The sequence below is a fragment of the Microchirus variegatus genome, assembly GCF_963457635.1.
Source record: "Microchirus variegatus genome assembly, chromosome: 9".
NCBI classification, from domain to species: domain Eukaryota; kingdom Metazoa; phylum Chordata; class Actinopteri; order Pleuronectiformes; family Soleidae; genus Microchirus; species Microchirus variegatus.
Genome location: NC_139810.1, coordinates 3,509,459 through 3,529,025, shown reverse-complemented (window position 1 = coordinate 3,529,025; position 19,567 = coordinate 3,509,459). Strand labels below are relative to the sequence as shown.

The 19,567-nt window shown below is 45.1% G+C and overlaps 1 protein-coding gene across 1 annotated transcript; it reads left to right on the top strand.

The window, feature by feature from the left end:
- Positions 1 to 1,203: 1,203 nt before the first annotated feature.
- snx21 (sorting nexin family member 21) lies at positions 1,204 to 7,273 on the top strand (the record flags this gene model as incomplete). The annotated part of the gene is made up of 6 exons (XM_083895072.1): positions 1,204 to 1,305; positions 5,033 to 5,363; positions 5,445 to 5,641; positions 6,317 to 6,458; positions 6,543 to 6,708; positions 6,796 to 7,273. The coding sequence occupies exons 2-6, from the start codon at positions 5,051 to 5,053 to the stop codon at positions 7,271 to 7,273; spliced, it is 1,296 nt and encodes a 431-aa protein (XP_083751198.1). The 5' UTR covers positions 1,204 to 1,305; positions 5,033 to 5,050.
- Between the last annotated feature and the right edge of the window lie 12,294 nt (positions 7,274 to 19,567).

Genomic DNA, 19,567 nt, shown 5'->3' with positions numbered 1-19,567 from the left:
ACACACACACACACACACACACTGAGCAGCAGCTGGTTCTGGTCCAGTCTCTGGACCTGGTTTTTCTTACCTGTGCAGGTGAGCAGAACTAAGGTGAGGTCAGTGTAACCGAGTGTGTGTTCACTGCTGCTGCTGCAGGGTGGAGGCTCTCTCAACAACTGCACATCTAAACCCCGCCCACTTCACAACACCTTCCTGGTTCTGTCAGGTTAACCACGCCCACCGCCACCACCATCATCATCATCACTGCTGCTGCCTTCACTGCCCGTGGGAAAAAGAGTATATACAGGTATATATCGCAAATTACAAACATTTCATGACTGCCATTGAAAACACAAGAAAAAAAACCAACTGATTTTAGCCATTTAATAAAAGACTTAAATATACGTCACTTTAAAGGTGCATTATGTAATAAATCATAAAATCCTCCTAATATGTCACAGAGACTCAGGAATAATGTTCATATAACAAACTGAACTCACCAACAACAACAGTACAGACAAAATATTTGCATTAAAAAAATATTTTGCAGACTGCAAATCATGTTTATGTTTTGAAATCATGTTTTGGTATGTGGCGCCACCTACCGCCGTCTACCAATCGTTGCAGTCAGTAGAGTCTCAGCTGCCGAGCAACCACGGGTTGCCAGTTAAGTCAGAAAACGAAACTCTAAAAGACCTCGGTATTTTGAATTTGAATGTAGTAACAGTTTTTGGCCACATTCTTACATATGGCACCTTTAAGTCTATGCTATCTTAAAAATATGTTCATGTCTTTATCTCACTGTTTGACAGACTTTTCCAACAGGAAAGTGAAGTATGTAAACCACTCACTCTCCCACACCAAAGTCCATAGAGAAAGTCAGTGGTTTTACACTTTACAGCACACAGGAGTCGTCGATCCACAGCTGCCTCCATCACTAAGTTCAAATGTCTTATTGTATGAATTCGGCATTTGAAATGTTTCATTCCGATTTATCTTAATGACACAAATTGACCACAAGGAGCAGCAGTAGACCAGCAGCTAAAATCGCCGATTTTCTCTATGGACTTTGGTGTGGGAGAGTTACAAACTTATGGACATGGGTAATCTGAATTACAGATGTTTGTCTCCCTCTGCTGGTCGATGATGAGTGTACAGTGGTGAGTGTGTGTGGGGGGGCATGTAATTGTGTATGTGGGTGTGTGTGTAAGTGTGTGTGGATGGTTCGGTGCTGCCTTCAGGCTCCAGTCCTCGGACCTCGTCGCCCCTGTGACCGCTGTCATGGACTAACATCAGCGGGACCAAAGTTCTCTTCAGTCCGCGGTGAGTTTATTCATTTTTAACGAGTCCGCGAACACATCACCAGCTAACTGACGTTAAACTAACCTGTTAGCAGCGTGTTCGCTAACTTTAGTCTGTGTGTGTGAGCAGAGCGGCTTTTTCATTTTAGCGGTTAGCTTCACTGTCTGTCCCGGGGTTTAAACCGCGACAGTCTTACGTTTAAAAGTTGAGATTTTAACGCGTTAAACATGGCATGAGCGCAGAGTTAGCTAACAGAGACGCTGATAGTTAGCTTAGTTTAAAACGCCGACTCATTGACTTACAAACTGCGCCTTTATTGACTGTGGTGTGTGGAGCTAACAGTGTTAGCTGTCACCTCCTTCACCCAGAATAACCTCAGGCTAATGCTAATCTGGACTTGTTTTCACGGTTCGGTTCGGTTCTTGTGAGCCGCGGTTCGGTTCTTGTATGTGGTGTCAGAAAAATCTGTGAAGTAACGAAGAGTTTGGAAACTTTGGAAATTCTAGATAGTCACATTCATAGAAATATGAGAAGAGAAAGTTAACGTGTTTAAAGCTGCAGTGTGTAACTTTTGTCCAGCCACAACAAATGATTATGATCATATATATATATATATATATATATATATATATATATATATATATATATATATATATATATATATATATATATATATATATATATATTTATATATATATATATATATATATATTTATTTATATATTTATATATATATATATATATATATATATATATATATATATATATATCGCCCGATTAGTTGTGTGTTTCATTAAATTTAAGAAAATATTGATCACTAGTTGTCAAACCTGGAAATTAAATGGTTCAGTTTTAATGATTTTTTTTTGTTTATGGAGCTGAAAACATAAATTGCTTTTGTCGATTGTTCTTATTCTGCTTCTGTCAGATGATTTGTTTACGGTGTCCTTTAATTAGCAACAACAAAAATCATTAAATAATGATGTGTTTTAACTTTAAGTTCTTTCCCTGGCGTTAGAACATACTGAACAACAGCTGCAACCAATGATTATTCTCATAAGCGATTAATCGCTATATTCGTTTCTTGATTAATTGATGAATTGTTTGGTTTGTAAAATGTTATAAAATAATGATCAGTGTTTGTCAAACCTGGAAAAGATTACGACTTTAGTCTCATAATATCATAACTTTATTCTCGTAGGATTAGGACTTTATTCTCAAAAGATTACGACTTTGTTCTTGAAGGATTACGACTTTATTCTCAAAAGATTATGACTTTATTCTCTAAGGATTACGACTTTATTCTCATATCACAAATTTATTCTCATAATATTGCGACTTTATTCTCGAAGGATTACGACTTTGTTCTCGAAAGATTACGACTTTATTCTCGAAGGATTACGACTTTGTTCTTGAAGGTTTACGACTTTATTCTAAAGAGATTACGACTTTATTCTCATAATGTCACAACTTTATGATCAAAGGATTACGACTTTATTCTCGAAAGATTACGACTTTATTCTCTAAGGATTACGACTTTATTCTCTAAGGATTACGACTTTATTCTCGAAAGATCACGACTTTATTCTCTAAGGATTACGACTTTATTCTCAAAATGTCACAACTTTATTCTCAAAGGATTACGACTTTATTCTCGAAAGATTACGACTTTATTCTCGAAAGATTACGACTTTATTCTCTAAGGATTACGACTTTATTCTCGAAAGATTACGACTTTATTCTCTAAGGATTACGACTTTATTCTCAAAATGTCACAACTTTATTCTCAAAGGATTACGACTTTATTCTCGAAAGATTACGACTTTATTCTCTAAGGATTACGACTTTATTCTCTAAGGATTACGACTTTATTCTCGAAAGATTACGACTTTATTCTCTAAGGATTACGACTTTATTCTCTACGGATTACGACTTTATTCTCGAAAGATTACGACTTTATTCTCGAAAGATTACGACTTCATTCTCGAAAGATTACAACTTTATTCTTGAAAGGTTACGACTTTATTCTTGAAAGATTACGACTTTATTCTCAAAGATTACAACATTATTCTCATAATATCACAACGTTATTCTGGAGCGATTACGATTTTATCCTGGAAAGATTACGACTTTATTCCCAGAATATCATTACTTTATTCTCATAATGTCACGACTTTATTCTCATAATATCATTACTATATTCTCGAAAGATTACAACGTTATTCTCGAGAGATTACTTGAATGATTTCTTTGTTTTATGCACCAAACAAACCTGAAAATGTTCACATTTAAGAAGCTGAAAAATCACACAAACTTGGTTTTAATTATTAAAAAACAAATCAATAAATTTAGTGCTGATCAATCATGAGTTAATCATTTCACGGTTGGTCAGAGTCTCGTGTGCCCTTCATGGACGCTTCGTAGTTTTAAATGTGTTTTTCATTGGATCGTCAAATCAAACACAGCTGATCAGAGTGAAGGGAACAATCGTAAAAGGTTCCACATGTGGAGTCTCTTCTTTCACCGGACCATGATCCACAGTCAGTAAATAAGAAACGATGACACAGCGCTTTTCAGGGCTTCAGGCTGACTCGGCACAAACTGCTGCATTATTAATGTGAGACATGATTTCCACTGTGAGACGTCTCCATCTGTGAAACTGGAGACACGTCCACTCTGCTGTGTGTGTGTGTGTGAGGGTGTGTGTGTGTGTGTGTGTGTGTGTGTGTGGGGGTGTGTGTGTGTGTGATTACGACTGTATTCTCGAAAGATTACAACTTTGTTCTCTAAGGATTACGACTATTCTCATAATATCACAACATTATTCTCAAAAGATTACGACTATTCGCATAATATAACAACATTATTCTCTAAGGATTACTACTTTATTCTCAAAAGATTACGACTTTATTCTCGGAAGATTACGACTTTATTCTCGAAAGATTACGACTTTATTCTCTAAGGATTACGACTTTATTCTCTAAGGATTACGACTTTATTCTCGAAAGATTACGACTTTATTCTCTAAGGATTACGACTTCATTCTCTAAGGATTACGACTTTATTCTCGAAAGATTACGACTTTATTCTCGAAAGATTACGACTTCATTCTCTAAGGATTACGACTTTATTCTCGAAAGATTACGACTTTATTCTTGAAAGATTACTACTTTATTCTCTAAGGATTACGACTTTATTCTCATAAAATTAAGACTTTATTCTCGACTATTCTCGACGGATTACGACTTTGTTCTCGAAGGATTACAACTTTATTCTCATATCACAACTTTATTCTCGTAGGATTGCGACTTTTTTCTTAAGAGATTACGACTTTATTCTCATAATGTCACAACTTTATTCTCAAAAGATTACAACTATTCTCATAATATCACAACATTATTCTCATAATATCAGGACGTTATTCTCTAAGGATTACGACTTCATTCTCATATCACAAATTAATTCTCATAATATTGCGATTTTATTGTCGAAAGATTACACCTTTATTCTCTATGTGTGTGTGTGTGTGTGTGATGAAACGTGGACTTTGTCTCAGCATTCCTTATCAATATATATTTATATCAGGATATAAATCAGATCTATAAAACACGCTCACATATCCACAGCAGTCAACAGTCTGTGTTGTTGTATTGTTGTGGCGCCACCTAGTGCTCATCTTGGTGAACTACGGAAACAAACAAACAAAAAAATGCTAACGTGTGTTTTTTTCCCCCCTCTGCTCTCTTAGCCACGCCCCCCCGTCGTCATGGCGACGCGGCTGCTGGACCGTCTGAAGCGGTCGCTGTTCAAAGATGGTCAGGGGGCGGGAACGGAGCAGCAGGGAGGAGGAGGAGGAGGAGGAGGCGCACAGGGGGAGGAAGAGGAGATTGGCGAGGAGCGCTGGGAGGCGGAGCTAGCAGAGGAGGAGGAGTGTGTGACGGACCGCCTCGGCGGGACGCTCTGCTTCGACAGCGGAGTGGGAGGAGGGATGGAGGACGGCGGCGAGGGGGAGGGGTCGGGGCTGGACAGTGACTCCGACTTCCTGGGCGAGTCGATGGAGGAGGGGCTTAGCAGCACAGGTGAGGTGGCGTTTAATGACGCGGCGTCGTTTCGATCTTGAAAATAATAAAATAAATAAAAAAAGCTTCTGTCTCGTGCAGAGATCAGTCCTGTTGGCGTCTCTCCCGTTGGCCCCGCCCCCTCTTCCCTGCTGACGCGGCAGCTCCAGGAGAGCTGGAAACACCTGCGTGGACTCGGAGCAGGAGGCCCCGCCCCCTCTGGGCGGAGACAGACGGAGAGCTTACTGTTCGAGGTCACGGACGCCAGCGTGGTGCAGGACGCCGCCTCCAAGTACGTGGTGAGTTCAAAGACTCGCTCTGAACTCAAACATGAGGAGAATTTGGGGGTCAAAGGTCACTGGATGTGTTCTCCTTTAAGAGAGATAAACTGATTAGATTTGGGAGGTCAGACTTATTATTTTTTATTTAATCTCATTTAATGTTGTTTTTTTTTTACGCCATTTAATCTGAATTAATTTTATTTTCTCATTTTTTTAATCTCATCCAATTTTATCATATATTTTCTCTTTAAATCTAATCTCATTTTATGTTGTTTTTTTAATCTCATCTTATTTTCTTATTTTTTAATCTTATCTCGTTAAATTTTGTTTGTTTTAATCTCATATTATTTTATTTTACGCTATTTAATCTGAATTTATTTTATTTTCTCATTTTATTGATTATGATTATTTTAAATCTCATTGAATTTTATAATTAAAAATATATATTTTTTTAAATCTTGTCTTATTTTGTTTGATATCGTCTCATCTTTATATAATCCCATTTAATCTGATTATCCTGTATCATTTTATAGTTTTTGGCTGTAAAATAAAAATGGATCTTTGACAGAGCAACAGCCTTTTCTTTCACGTTCATGCTCAGATTATTTAAGTCGACACAGACACTAAAGAGTGTAAAAGATTCACGTCTCATTGTTTGTTGTTGTTGTTGTTGTTTGTTTGTTTTCTCTTCAGCTCTACACCATCCACGTCATCCAGTCCGGCGGCAGCGACAAAACTCCGGCCATCATCACTCGCAGATATTCCGATTTCCAGCGCCTTCACGCCATGTTGCGCCGTAACCACGGAGACCAGATGGATCGCGTCTGCTTCCCGCGTAAGTTGAGTGAACACACGTTGTTATTGTTGTCGTCATGGAAACCTGACGGCCTGATGCGGCTCCGCTTCCCCCTCGCTGCAGGAAAGAAGATGCGGAGAAACTTCACGGCGGAAACGATAGCAAAGAGGAGCCGAGCGTTCGAACAATACCTGTCTCACCTGTGTTCACTGTCCGGCCTGCGGGGGGCGCTGTGTGTGCGACACTTCTTCTACCTGAGCGACCTGCAGACGGGACAGCTGCTCATCAGGTGTCTAAACAATAACAGACCATAATAATATGCTAACAGTCACTGATTAATATCGGTCTTTGATAAATGTGTCTTTTTCCCGCGGAGGGTGGGCCGTTACCATGACGCCCTTGGTCCGCTGCTCAACGCCAAGAGGCTGCAAGAGAAACTGGGCTGGGCCTGTTTCTACGACAGCCAGGCTCAGGCTCCGCCCCCGGCCTCGCCCCATTGGTTCTTCACTCTGTTGGGTCTGACGTGTTGCTTCCAGGAGGTGGAGCAGCTGGAGGAGGCGCGGCTTCACTGCGACCTCGCCCTCCGCGTCCTGACCCCCGCCGAGACCGCCGACGACACGCCCCTCCCACTGACTGATATGCCCCGCCCCCCACACGTGGACAGACCACACCCCCTGCTGCTGCCGCTGCTGCAGTTGGTGGTCCGCCTCTCGTGGCAAATGGGGAAAGACAAACGGCAGTGGGAGGAGCTACTGCAGCAGCTGGAGGGGCAGGGGGCGGGGCTAGACAACCAGCCAACCGTCAAAGAGTTTCTGGTCAAACACGTCCTGCAGGAGAGCGAGGGGGCGAGTTAGAGCGGGGGCGGGGCAATCGCGACATTTCATCAACAAGCTAATATGAAAGAAAATAAAGAAATAAAATTAAATCATTTAAGAAGAAAGGGAAAAGTTTAATGTTAAAAAAAATGTATATATATATATATATATATATATATATATATGTATTGAATATATGAATGAAAAATAATATTCTACTTACGTTCGGTTACAGGAAGAAATTATATTCATTTAGTCATAATTTCCCAAATATATTGCGTGAAAACAAAATATTTTTACGATTCCGTTAAATAACAAAAAAAGTTTCAATAACTAAAATAATTTGCAGAAGAATTTTCAGATTTGACACAAAAGTGTATTTTTTTGTCGGCTTTTTTTCCATTGTCAAATATTCAAATATTTTATTTATTCTCCGAGCAGCGACTTCAGTCTCCTAAAATCTAATTAAAGGGAAAATAATTTATTCCGTAAAAAAAAGGGAAAAACCTGAGCAATAATCAATAAAGACAATCATTTACTTTAATATTGATTAGTGATATTTTAAGTTAGATTTTTATCTTTTTACTGCACTTTAAAAAACAACATGACTCAGCATTATGATAGTATTTGTTTTTTGTGTGTGTTTTTTTTTTTTGACACATAATCACTTCCTGTTGTCAGGCATTAGGATCAGCTGACCCTCACACTTCATCTCTGTGGTGACTGGAGTCAGTTGCTATGGCAACCAGACTGACGGTCAATCATGAAGTGAACGAGGGACAGGAATGGACGTGAAGAGAGTGAAAGGATGAACAAAGTGATGATCTTTACGTTAGAGACGAGTCACGTGACCTGATGACGTCGTTATTTTGAATTCATTCAGAGAGAACTATATTTTACTAAAAACTAACGAACATAAAACTGGTTATTTTAACATCATTCAGACTATCTGTAGCACTTTCTCATACAACTATACTTTTTTGTTTTTTTCCTCAGAAATAGAACATTTCTATCCTGACTCAGCGCTGTAGTACACATGTAGTTGTAGTACGACATGTTGTTGTAGTACACATGCCAGGCCAGTGTGTGGCGCTGTAATCAGAAAAGACAGGAGTTGACGTCACATGCGAGGGGACTGCGTTCCAGAAAAAGAAGAACCGGGCTAACCACTGTTAGCCAACGTTAGCAACACTAGTGGATAAAAACACTCTATTTTTCGGCTCACACACACAGTGTAGCTCCATGTTCTCTGTTTATGACAGATTTAGTGTGAAGAAGAAGAAATATTTTCATATGAGTGGCAGCCATCTTGGAATCCCGTGTCTGGTGAGAAAAATCTAAAAGTTTAAAAGAGGTTGATAATTCTACGGGAGCGCCCCCTGCTGGCTAAAGATTGGGTTGTTGTTCTTAAAGCGAGCATTTTTTCTTTTAATAAAGTTTGCAAATTAGGTTTTCTTTCTTAGGTTAGCTAGGTTGTTAGCATGTTTGTTGGGGTTTTTTTTTCGGTTGGGGGAGTTCTTAAAATGTGCAAGTTTTGTTTTTTTGCTTAAAGCTATCGCTTTGTTTGTTTTTCTCAAAAGTTTCCAGGGATGTTTGCCTTCAAGATAACGTGTTTTTCTTTTACGTTTGTTTGTTTATCTTGTTTGTTTGGGGGGGGTTGCTTAAAGCTAGCAGAGTTAGAATTAGCATTAGCAGGCCTATAACATCATAATTTTCTCACTTTTTCATACAATTTAAATCTCTCAAACCAGGTTTTGAAATGGAAATACATTTAGCAACCGTTTCTGTCGTAGGCAATGTCTTTGTTTGTATTGGTATTTCTATTATTTACATGAATATTCACTTTAAATGCTATTTAAAGGGCTCACTTTAATTAAAAAGTGCAGGAATTGGCTCCTAAACATCCTGTACTTTTTTCCACTTCACAGCTGAACTCACACACACACACACAATTCTTCTTCTCATAATTCACTAAGAGGTGAAATGCTGCCCCCTACTGTTCAAAGTTGTTTTTTTTTCACAATATTTGAGGTGTTTGATGATCAAATGTCAGATGTGATGGACTGACCTTTGACCTTTGTTATTGTTACCAAGTGTTTTGCTGAAAAAAGTGTGTGTGTGTGTGTGAACAGCAGATGTTTATTTTACTGAATAAATGTTCTTATAAACAGCAGGTGAGTTTATTATTGTTTTGACGATGATGTCACTGCTTCCTGTGAGTTTCTTTTTGTCCGTCTTTGTCTTTCAGTACCAGCAGCCACCAGCAGAGGGCGCCCTCTCTGACAGGTCAGGTGTGTGTTATGATTTTGAAGACCTCACAGTGTGGCAGAGACGTTATCATCATCTTCATCATCATCATCATCATCACAGTCAGATCCCACAGTTGAAATGTTCTCTCTCCACAGTCGTCACGTCGCCATGGCGACGAGGCCCAGAGCTGAGACATCAGCTGCCGTAGAAACACCGGTTGCCATGGCGACGGTCACAGGACTGCAGCAGCGGAAGCACACCAACGTGGCTGTCAAGTGTGAAGTGACACATGGCTCCGCCCACAAGTCAACCACTCAGAAAGTGTTGTTTGGGAAGTTTTTTCGTTCACATTTCGTGTTTTGTGATGTCATCACAAAGGTTGTGACATCATCACGAGGAAAATGTCTGCTCCTTGTGCTGCCGTTTACAGGAACCTCCGGTCAAACGAGACACATGAGGACAAGACATGGGACGTCATCAAGTGTCCTCCTGTGGGACGACGGTGCTTTCAAGGCCATCACGTAGATCTGTGAGTGTTTATGTCGTCTCTCTTTGTCACACACACACACACACGTGTGGTTCCATTTAGTTTACTCCCCTCTTAAGTCATTAAGGTCAAAAATGTCCACTTCCAAAAACCGCTGGAAAAACAGATGAATAATTTTCTCTGTGTAAATCTCTTAAATAACTTCAGTCTTTCTCAAAACGACCAAACATTCAATCAATTTTGAGGATTTTAACCCTTTCAATGCCAGTTTGATTACATGAGGCTAATGTTTATTTAATGAAACCAGCATTTTAAGGGTTAACATCATGATAATTATTCAGCATTTCATAGTTTTGATCAGAGTTGAAGTTGATTGAAAGGTTTAAGCCCAAAGAGCAGAAAAAAATATGAATCTGTACCATTTTTATAGCACTTTTTGGACATTGTTGTCCGATGTATGGTTTGAAGAAAAAAATCAGTGTTCTATTGATTTATTAGAAAATTAAAAACACGGAAATGAATATTTCAAATATTTTGAGGAAAATTTAATCAAACAAACAAGAAAGTACTTCTCCTTTCCCACAAAGCCCCTCAAAACTGAAGCTAGTTAGCTAGCCTCTTGTGTTACAGTTCCGTGTTACAACAAATCATTGAAAAAAGGGTTAATTGTTGGTGAAAACCCCGGACATGCTAGTTCTGTGCAAAACAACGACTGTCAATAAAAAATGGACGAAGTGCTTTTCAGAACACGCGAAGCCAAAGATGGCGGAGTCAGCTGTTTACATCGTCCATCTTTATTTACCGTCATTGATGTTACAGTGCGTTCCAGTTTGTACTCAGAGGTCGTTGTAGCACCCTCTACAGTTTAAAATTCATTCAACCTCCTAGCATCAGTGGTGTGACACGTATTTATTGTTGTTGTTGTTTTTATGAATGAATGAAATGCTGTGTTTATCAAATGTGTCGCATTATTTTCTGGCTAGAACGCTAACATTGGCAACGTTAGCATTATTTGGAGGGCAATGTTAGCGTTGTAGCTCCTCTGAGACAACTGGACCGCACTGTTTATCATGGGTTAGCATGCTAGGCTAGGTAACACTGTATACATCCGGCTTGATTGTACACTCACGTCTAAGAACATTAGCTTAGCACAATTCAACACAACAAGTTCAAATCTATTCAAGGCAAAAATGATAAATAAATAAAAATTTATAAAAACTACTGCGATAATAATAATAAAAATATACTCTGACATCAAACAGCGACAGTTTCGATTGTCCACAAACCAAAGTCGTACAATCTTTGGCTAAACACGACCAGTATCTACCCTATACATACATGTACATGTATATGTATATCCATGTTTTCATCTCTTCCATCAGAATATTAAAAATAAAGTGACTTGTTTTCCATATTTGACAAAACTTGCATTGGACAGTTCAGAAACACAGATAAACACAAATGTTGTTATTTTTATAATCTCTCTGTTACGATTCCACCTGCACCTTCTCCTCAATTTTATTATTAGTGTTGTTTTTGTGGCTGCTGCTCTGTTCCCTCTCCTCTGACTCTGCAGGGGGCGTGGCTGACCCAGTTCCCAGACACCGGTGATCGTTTGCACCTGCGCGGCTCCTCCTCACCTGCACCAGATGTGTAATCAGCGGGGCTTAAAGGCGGAGCCATTTCTCCTCACCGGTGTCAGATCGTTTTCAAACTTACATGGGTAAAGACATGCTGCTAGCTCTCTCGTTGTACTTACCTTACAAAGTTACTTACCCGTTCGTCTCCGCTCCAGGTCGTCACGTCTCCTGCTGGTCTTCAACTCCTTGGCTGTTCCGGTCTCCCTATTCTCCTGGGATCTCCTGTGCCACGTTCGTGAGTTGTTTCCACTCTGGATTTCCGCCGACCTGCCGAGTCACCCCCGCAGTAGCTGCAAGGACAATTTTCCTCCTATTCCTCCATCTATCCCCTATCGCCTCCCACTTTTGGGAAGTCGTTTTATGTTACACATTTTTGTAAATAAATTTATATTGTTTTGAAATAGCTTTCCGTCTCCGTCTGCTTTCGGGTCCACGCCACTTAATCATTACATAACGATCTGACCAACATGGACCCGGCGGACTTTGACGCGTTAAAGCAGGCTATTTCCGCCCAGGGCGCATTCATCGGGCGCCATAGTCAGATGCTTTCCGAAATCTCTCTTTCACTCCGCGAACTTTCGGCTAATGCTGCTAGGTCGGCTAACCCTCCCGTAGCCTCCGCCACTTCCGTTTCCGCTAGCGCGGAGCGGATCGTTGCGGCTAGTAGCGCTAACATAGCCACTTCCGCTAGTTCGCCACGGGAACCTTTCGTTCCCATCCCCGAACGATTCTCCGGGGAGATTGGTAAATGCACAAGCTTCCTTTTTCAATGCTCGCTAGTGTTTAGCTTACAACCACGCACCTACCCCGATGACAACGCCAGAATTGCCTTCGTGGTGAACTTATTGTCGGGGCGAGCCGCTCAGTGGGCAACGGCCACGCTATCCAACGCAGCCCCCGCTTCAGTTAGCTACTCGTCGTTCACCAGCCAGTTGCGCAAGGTTTTCGATCACTCTCCTCAGGAGTCCGACATCTCCACCAAATTAATCAACACTGAACAGGGCAATTCGTCGGTGGCCGATTTTTCTATTCAGTTCCGCATTCACGCTGCGGAGAGTTCGTGGAACGACGCGGCGCTGCGCGCTATGTTCGTCACAAATCTGAATAGAGAAATACGCGATGAACTAGCAACACGGAACGACGCCCACGATTTAGATTCACTCATTGCCTTGTGTATCATGCTCGATAATCGCATCCAGGAGAGGGATCGAGAGAGAACGGCGAGTAGCCGGCGCGTCACTAGCCACTCACGTCCCCACAATCCGGTTCCCATTCCTCTGCCTCCTTTTTCTACCTTTCCTGGTTCACCTGAACCGATGCAGCTGGGGCGTACTCGACTCACCTCCGCGGAGCGGACGGTGAGGGTGAGAAGCGGAGCCTGCCTCTACTGCGGCGAACTGGGCCATCAACGGGCAAACTGTCCAGTACGCCCTAAAGGACTAAGCCCTCCAACACACGCAGGAGTGTTGGCAGGCGGTGCCGTTTCCCGGGCCACAAAGAAACGTGTGATCCTCCCAGGTCAACTCCGGTGGGACCAGAAGTCGATCACGCTCCCCTGTCTGGTCGATTCTGGCGCAGACGACTGTTTCCTGGACTTGGACACTGCCCTCCAGGCCGGGATCCCCACGATCCCGCTCGAGACTCCGAAGGAGATCCACGACCTCGACGGCAAGATCCTGGCCACAGTCACTCATCGCACCAGACCCATCGCCCTGGTCCTGTCCGGCAACCACCACGAGCTACTTCAATTGTTCCTGATTCCGTCGTCTTCCTCCCCGATCGTGCTGGGTCTGCCCTGGTTGGCGCTCCACAATCCTCGGTTCGACTGGTCGTCTGGGCAACTCTCCAGCTGGAGCGTTCCATGTCACTCCCGCTGCCTCCGCTCAGCACTGCCCGCTCCTTCGACCACTCCGGTTCCGGTTCCCAAGCCACCAGATCTTTCCACGATTCCGGCGGCGTACCACGACCTCGGGGAGGTGTTCTCCAAGGACCTGGCTCTCTCTCTTCCTCCCCATCGACCATACGACTGCGGCATTGACCTGCTTCCGGGGTCCACATTACCTTCCCGACGGCTGTATAACCTCTCCCAGACCGAACGCTCATGCATGGAGGAATATGTCAACCAGTCTCTGGCCGCTGGTCTCATTCGTCCCTCTTCATCCCCTGTCGGAGCCGGGTTTTTCTTTGTTCAGAAGAAGGATGGTACTCTGCGCCCTTGTATCGACTATCGTGGTCTCAATGAGATCACGGTCCATAACAAATACGCGCTGCCGCTCATGGACGCTGCCTTCAGCCCTCTGTGCAAGGCTAAAGTATTCTCCAAACTTGACCTTCGCAACGCGTACCATCTGGTTCGCGTCAAAGAGGGCGATGAATGGAAGACCGCCTTCAACACGCCAATGGGACATTTTGAATACCTCGTCATGCCTTTTGGATTAACGAACGCTCCAGCAGTCTTTCAGCACCTAGTCAACGACATTCTGCGTGACATGCTGGACAAATTCCTGTTCGTGTATTTGGATGACATCCTCATCTTCTCGGAGTCCGAGCAGGAACACGTCCAGCATGTCCGCATGGTGCTGCAAAGACTGCTGGAGAACAAGCTGTATGCCAAGGCAGAGAAGTGCGTCTTCCACGCTTCCTCAGTTCCTTTCCTTGGCTTCATTATCGACCAGGGTAAGCTGTCTCCAGATCCGGCCAAGATCAGCGCGGTGAGGGACTGGCCGACCCCCTCCAACCGAAAGCAGCTGCAGCGATTCCTTGGATTCGCGAACTTCTACCGGCGATTCATCCGGGACTACAGCAAGGTGGCTGGACCCCTCACTCGACTCACCTCTCCGCTGCAACCATTCTGCTGGTCCGATGACGCCGAGAATTCCTTCCAGAGACTCAAGGTACTGTTCACATCTGCACCTATCCTCTCCCACCCTGACTCTTCCCTACAGTTTGTTGTCGAGGTCGACGCCTCCGACACTGGAGTTGGGGCCGTCCTCTCGCAACGCTCGCCTGCCGACCAAAAGCTGCACCCATGCGCTTTCTTCAGCCGACGCCTTTCCCCGGCCGAGGCGAACTATGACGTGGGGAACAGGGAGCTGTTGGCGGTCGTGCTGGCACTCCAAGAGTGGCGACATTGGTTGGAAGGTGCGTCTTTTCCTTTTATCGTTTGGACAGACCATAAAAACTTATCTTATTTACGAGACGCTAAACGTCTCAACTCCAGGCAGGCACGTTGGGCCCTGTTCCTGGGGAGATTTGTTTTTACCCTTACCTTCCGACCTGGGTCAAGGAACGTTAAACCGGACGCACTATCTCGACTATTCTCACCTGATCCACCTTCTCTGTCTCCCGAGCCGATCATTCCCCCAGCTTGCATCGTGGGAGCTGCTGCCTGGCCGGTGGAGGAGAGGGTTCGTCTGGCCCAAGGAGCGGAGCCAGACCCAGGAGACGGTCCTCCCAATCGGCTCTTCGTCCCGGGCGCGGCACGCTCGGAGGTGTTAGAGTGGGCACATGGCTCTAAGCTCACATGTCATCCCGGCCTCAATCGCACTCTCCGGTTTCTCCGCCAGCGATTTTGGTGGTCCTCCATGCCTCAGGACACTGCCGAGTTCGTCCGAGCCTGTCCCGTCTGTGCCCGAGGGAAGACCTCGAACCGCCCTCCAGCTGGTCTCCTGCAGCCGCTCTCCATCCCACGTCGTCCCTGGTCCCACATTGCGGTAGACTTCGTTACCGGTCTACCACCGTCTCGCCTAAACACCACGGTCCTGACGGTGGTGGACCGGTTTTCGAAGTCCGTCCACTACATACCGCTCACCAAGCTCCCAACTGCCATCGAGACGGGGGACCTTCTAGTCGAACACGTCTTCCGACTCCACGGGTTCCCGCAGGACATCGTCTCAGACAGAGGGCCTCAGTTCACTTCCCAGGTCTGGAAGGCGTTCTGCTCGGCGTTGGGGGCGTCCACCAGCCTCACGTCCGGGTATCACCCCCAGTCTAACGGCCAAACAGAGCGGGCCAACCAAAGCATGGAGAGTGCCCTCCGTTGTGTCGCCGCCCGCCACCCCGCCTCCTGGAGTTCCATGCTTCCATGGGTGGAATACGCGCACAATTCCCTGGTCTCCGCATCTACCGGCATCTCCCCATTCATGGCGACCCTGGGCTACCAACCACCCCTCTTCGACTTCCAGGAGGAGGAGGTCGCCGTCCCTTCGGTCCAGAGCTACCTTCGCCGGTGCCACGCGGTGTGGAGAAAGGTCCGGTCATCCCTTCAACGATCTTCCATCCAGAGCCAGAGGCAGGCCAATCGCCACCGCATCCCGGCTCCAGACTATCGCCCAGGACAAAAGGTATGGCTGTCCTCTAAAGACCTTCCCCTGCAGGTCGAGTCCCGGAAGTTGGCACCTCGTTTCATTGGGCCGTTCATCATCGAGCGGATGGTCAACAGGTCCGCCGCCCGCCTGAAGCTTCCTAGAGCTTTACGAGTCCACCCGACCTTCCACGTCTCACTCCTAAAACCAGTGGAGGAGTCGGACCTGGTCCCACCCTCCAACCCTCCTCCTCCACCCAGGTTTATCGACGGGGGGGAGGCCTACACAGCCAGGCGTATCCTGGACAGCCGACGCAGGGGCCGGGGTCACCAGTACCTCGTCGACTGGAAGGGGTACGGCCCGGAGGAGAGATCTTGGGTCCCACGCCATTTCATCCTGGACAAAGACTTGCTGAGGGACTTCCATCGGACCCACCCGGATAAGCCTGGCCTAGCGCCAGGAGGCGCTCTTTGAGGGGGAGGTACTGTTACGATTCCACCTGCACCTTCTCCTCAATTTTATTATTAGTGTTGTTTTTGTGGCTGCTGCTCTGTTCCCTCTCCTCTGACTCTGCAGGGGGCGTGGCTGACCCAGTTCCCAGACACCGGTGATCGTTTGCACCTGCGCGGCTCCTCCTCACCTGCACCAGATGTGTAATCAGCGGGGCTTAAAGGCGGAGCCATTTCTCCTCACCGGTGTCAGATCGTTTTCAAACTTACATGGGTAAAGACATGCTGCTAGCTCTCTCGTTGTACTTACCTTACAAAGTTACTTACCCGTTCGTCTCCGCTCCAGGTCGTCACGTCTCCTGCTGGTCTTCAACTCCTTGGCTGTTCCGGTCTCCCTATTCTCCTGGGATCTCCTGTGCCACGTTCGTGAGTTGTTTCCACTCTGGATTTCCGCCGACCTGCCGAGTCACCCCCGCAGTAGCTGCAAGGACAATTTTCCTCCTATTCCTCCATCTATCCCCTATCGCCTCCCACTTTTGGGAAGTCGTTTTATGTTACACATTTTTGTAAATAAATTTATATTGTTTTGAAATAGCTTTCCGTCTCCGTCTGCTTTCGGGTCCACGCCACTTAATCATTACACTCTCTGTCACAAGTTATTTATATATATATATATATATACACGTATATACGTATATATACATATATATATTTGACAAATGTCAGAAATTGAAACAAAACTAAATAAATAGTTTTGCAAAAAAAAAAATGCTAATAAAAGTTATGACGCAATTACAGAGCGTCCAGTGATTTGTGAGTTGTGGTGTAAACGTACAGTCGTGGGAAAGTGGTTCAGTGAATGGGGGCGTGGTCAGTTGTAAATGGGAGGGGCTAAAACCAGACCTGAAAAATGTACATTACGTTATCTCCTGTAACTTTGAGCAAACTCCTCCGTACAGCTTTACTACGATCGACTTCAGACTCGGTGAGGTCACTGTGGACAAGATGAAGAGTCACTGAATGTGACACGGTGTAGCTGCTAGGGGGCAGCAAAGTTGCAGCAAATTCTGATGTTTCGCCAACAAAAAAAAAATGGGGGTGTCGCCATATTCACAGAGGCATCGGTGCGAGTACCCGATATCGCTGCTCGCGGCCATCTTTCATTTACACTTGTGCAGTACCACTGGAAAACATGTGGGGGCAGTGTGGTTACAAGTTCAAGGGAAACGGCCGAAAAAAGAAATTTCGAACGGTAAAGAAAGTAAACGACGCAGCCACATTTGCTACGTTTGTTGTCGGAAACTCCGACCGCGCTAACGCAAAGGAACGTATGAAAGTGTGATGGTTTTTATAGCTAAAAATACAGAGAATGAATGTTCTGAAAGCTAGAGTTTCACATTTGGTGTTCTATTGGTTTTGATTATTATAATATATGGACTTTGCATGGCAAATATATAATGTTTTAGATTCATGTTCCAGACATTAGACACTGACGATCCTCTCACTCACTCACTCCGACAGTGAAACCGTTTATTTACCAAAATATCAAATTATTCCTTAAAATAGAACAAACTGGTTTATGACATATTTGTATTTATTTACACTCCTGTGAAGTCTGTGTGCGAGGAGATTAGGAAGAGAGAAACTGAGATGATCCGGGGTTCCGAGAAGGTGCAGGAGTTTCCTGACAGATCTGTAGATTTGGAGATTTGACTCTGAGACGGAAAAAACGAGACAAAGAAATTTTTTCAGAAACCAACCAGTTTTTAACGTCCGATTACAGACCTGCAGACACAACGTTCTTGTCTCACTTTGGATTCAGGTCCTCACTGTCCTCACTGTCCCTAGCTAGCTAGCTAGCTAATAGTGTCACTGAGTTGCTGCCGACACACGACTATGATGTGCTAGGAACTTGGCAAAAGCTTGTGAACGTAGAAGTAAAATCCCGGCCGACGATTAAAAATCGTGTCGCGTGAACTGGCTTTAAAATAAGACGATGTCGGAGTTGGATACGAGGCTTTAACAGTTTACGAACTTTGGCAATAAATCACTCTGCCAGCGTGAGTGAAATCCAGATTTCTGATTTGTTGCTTTTTGAAACAGTGGTTCCCAAACATTGGGTCAGGTTTTACAGCTGTGACTGTAAATCAGTCGGTTAGTCTCGTCGGGATTTACGTCGCGACAACAGTTTGTCGTCTTTAAAACAGTGGGTTGTCGTGTCGGACATTTTGGGAAACGCTGGTTTAAAAGATTAACTGCAGTATTTAGCGAGTGTTTGGCGCTCAAACGAACAAGTAGCTTTATCCAGAAACGTCAAAGTTTACGCTTTAGCCTCGGATAAATCTGGACCCGACTTTCAGCCGGTCAACGGGACGTTCCGTGATCAGACGGTGGTAACCGATAGCAACGGGCTGGGACACAGCTGACTGTCGCTCTCCACTCGTGTCCCGTGGGTGAGCAGCTCCTCCACCGTGGTCCAGTCGTCGAGCAGCTTGCTGTTCCTCAGCCGGTTCTGCTTCATGTGGCTCAGCTCCAGGAGAATCTGAGACGACGGCGAGCCCTGGACCCCCTGGTCCTCGCCGCCTCTCCTCTCCCTCTGTTGCCGCGACAACGCCACGTGCCGCCTCCTCTCCGTCCGACTCCAGTATCTCCCCGCCAGTCGTCCGTCCTCTCCCTCCTCCACCCTCTCTCTGACTCCGCCTCCTCGCACTTCCTCGTCCGTCGTGACCTCGCTGCGTTCCCGGGCCAGACGCGACGCTCGGGCTCTGAGCAGCTGGTTCCTGACGGACCTCTGATTGGACAGTCTGGAGCGCGGAGACGGCGGAGAGTGCGAGCTACGTTGCGGAGCGCCGAGCGTGCTGTAGAGAGGCACAGAAGGCCCTTTGTGGTTGTTGGTGCGATTCCCAAGAGTCTGGAAGCCTCGCCAGTCCGACGCTCCACTGGAACATGACCCCGGACTCTTGGAGAGCGAGTCGTCCTCTCTGCTGCGAGTGGTTCCTTGGCTGTTCCTGGGTGAGTTCTGGTGATTGGTCAGACTGGTTCTGTCCATGCTGAGGTGACAGTTCGTGGGATAACTGGCCCTGCTTCTTGGACCCAGACTGATACTGGCTGGTTCTGGCTGCTGGTTCTGGACTTTGTTCCTCAGACCGTTTGGGTCCGTCATGTTGGGGTGACTGGCTCTGCGCCGGTGCTGTGCATCACTC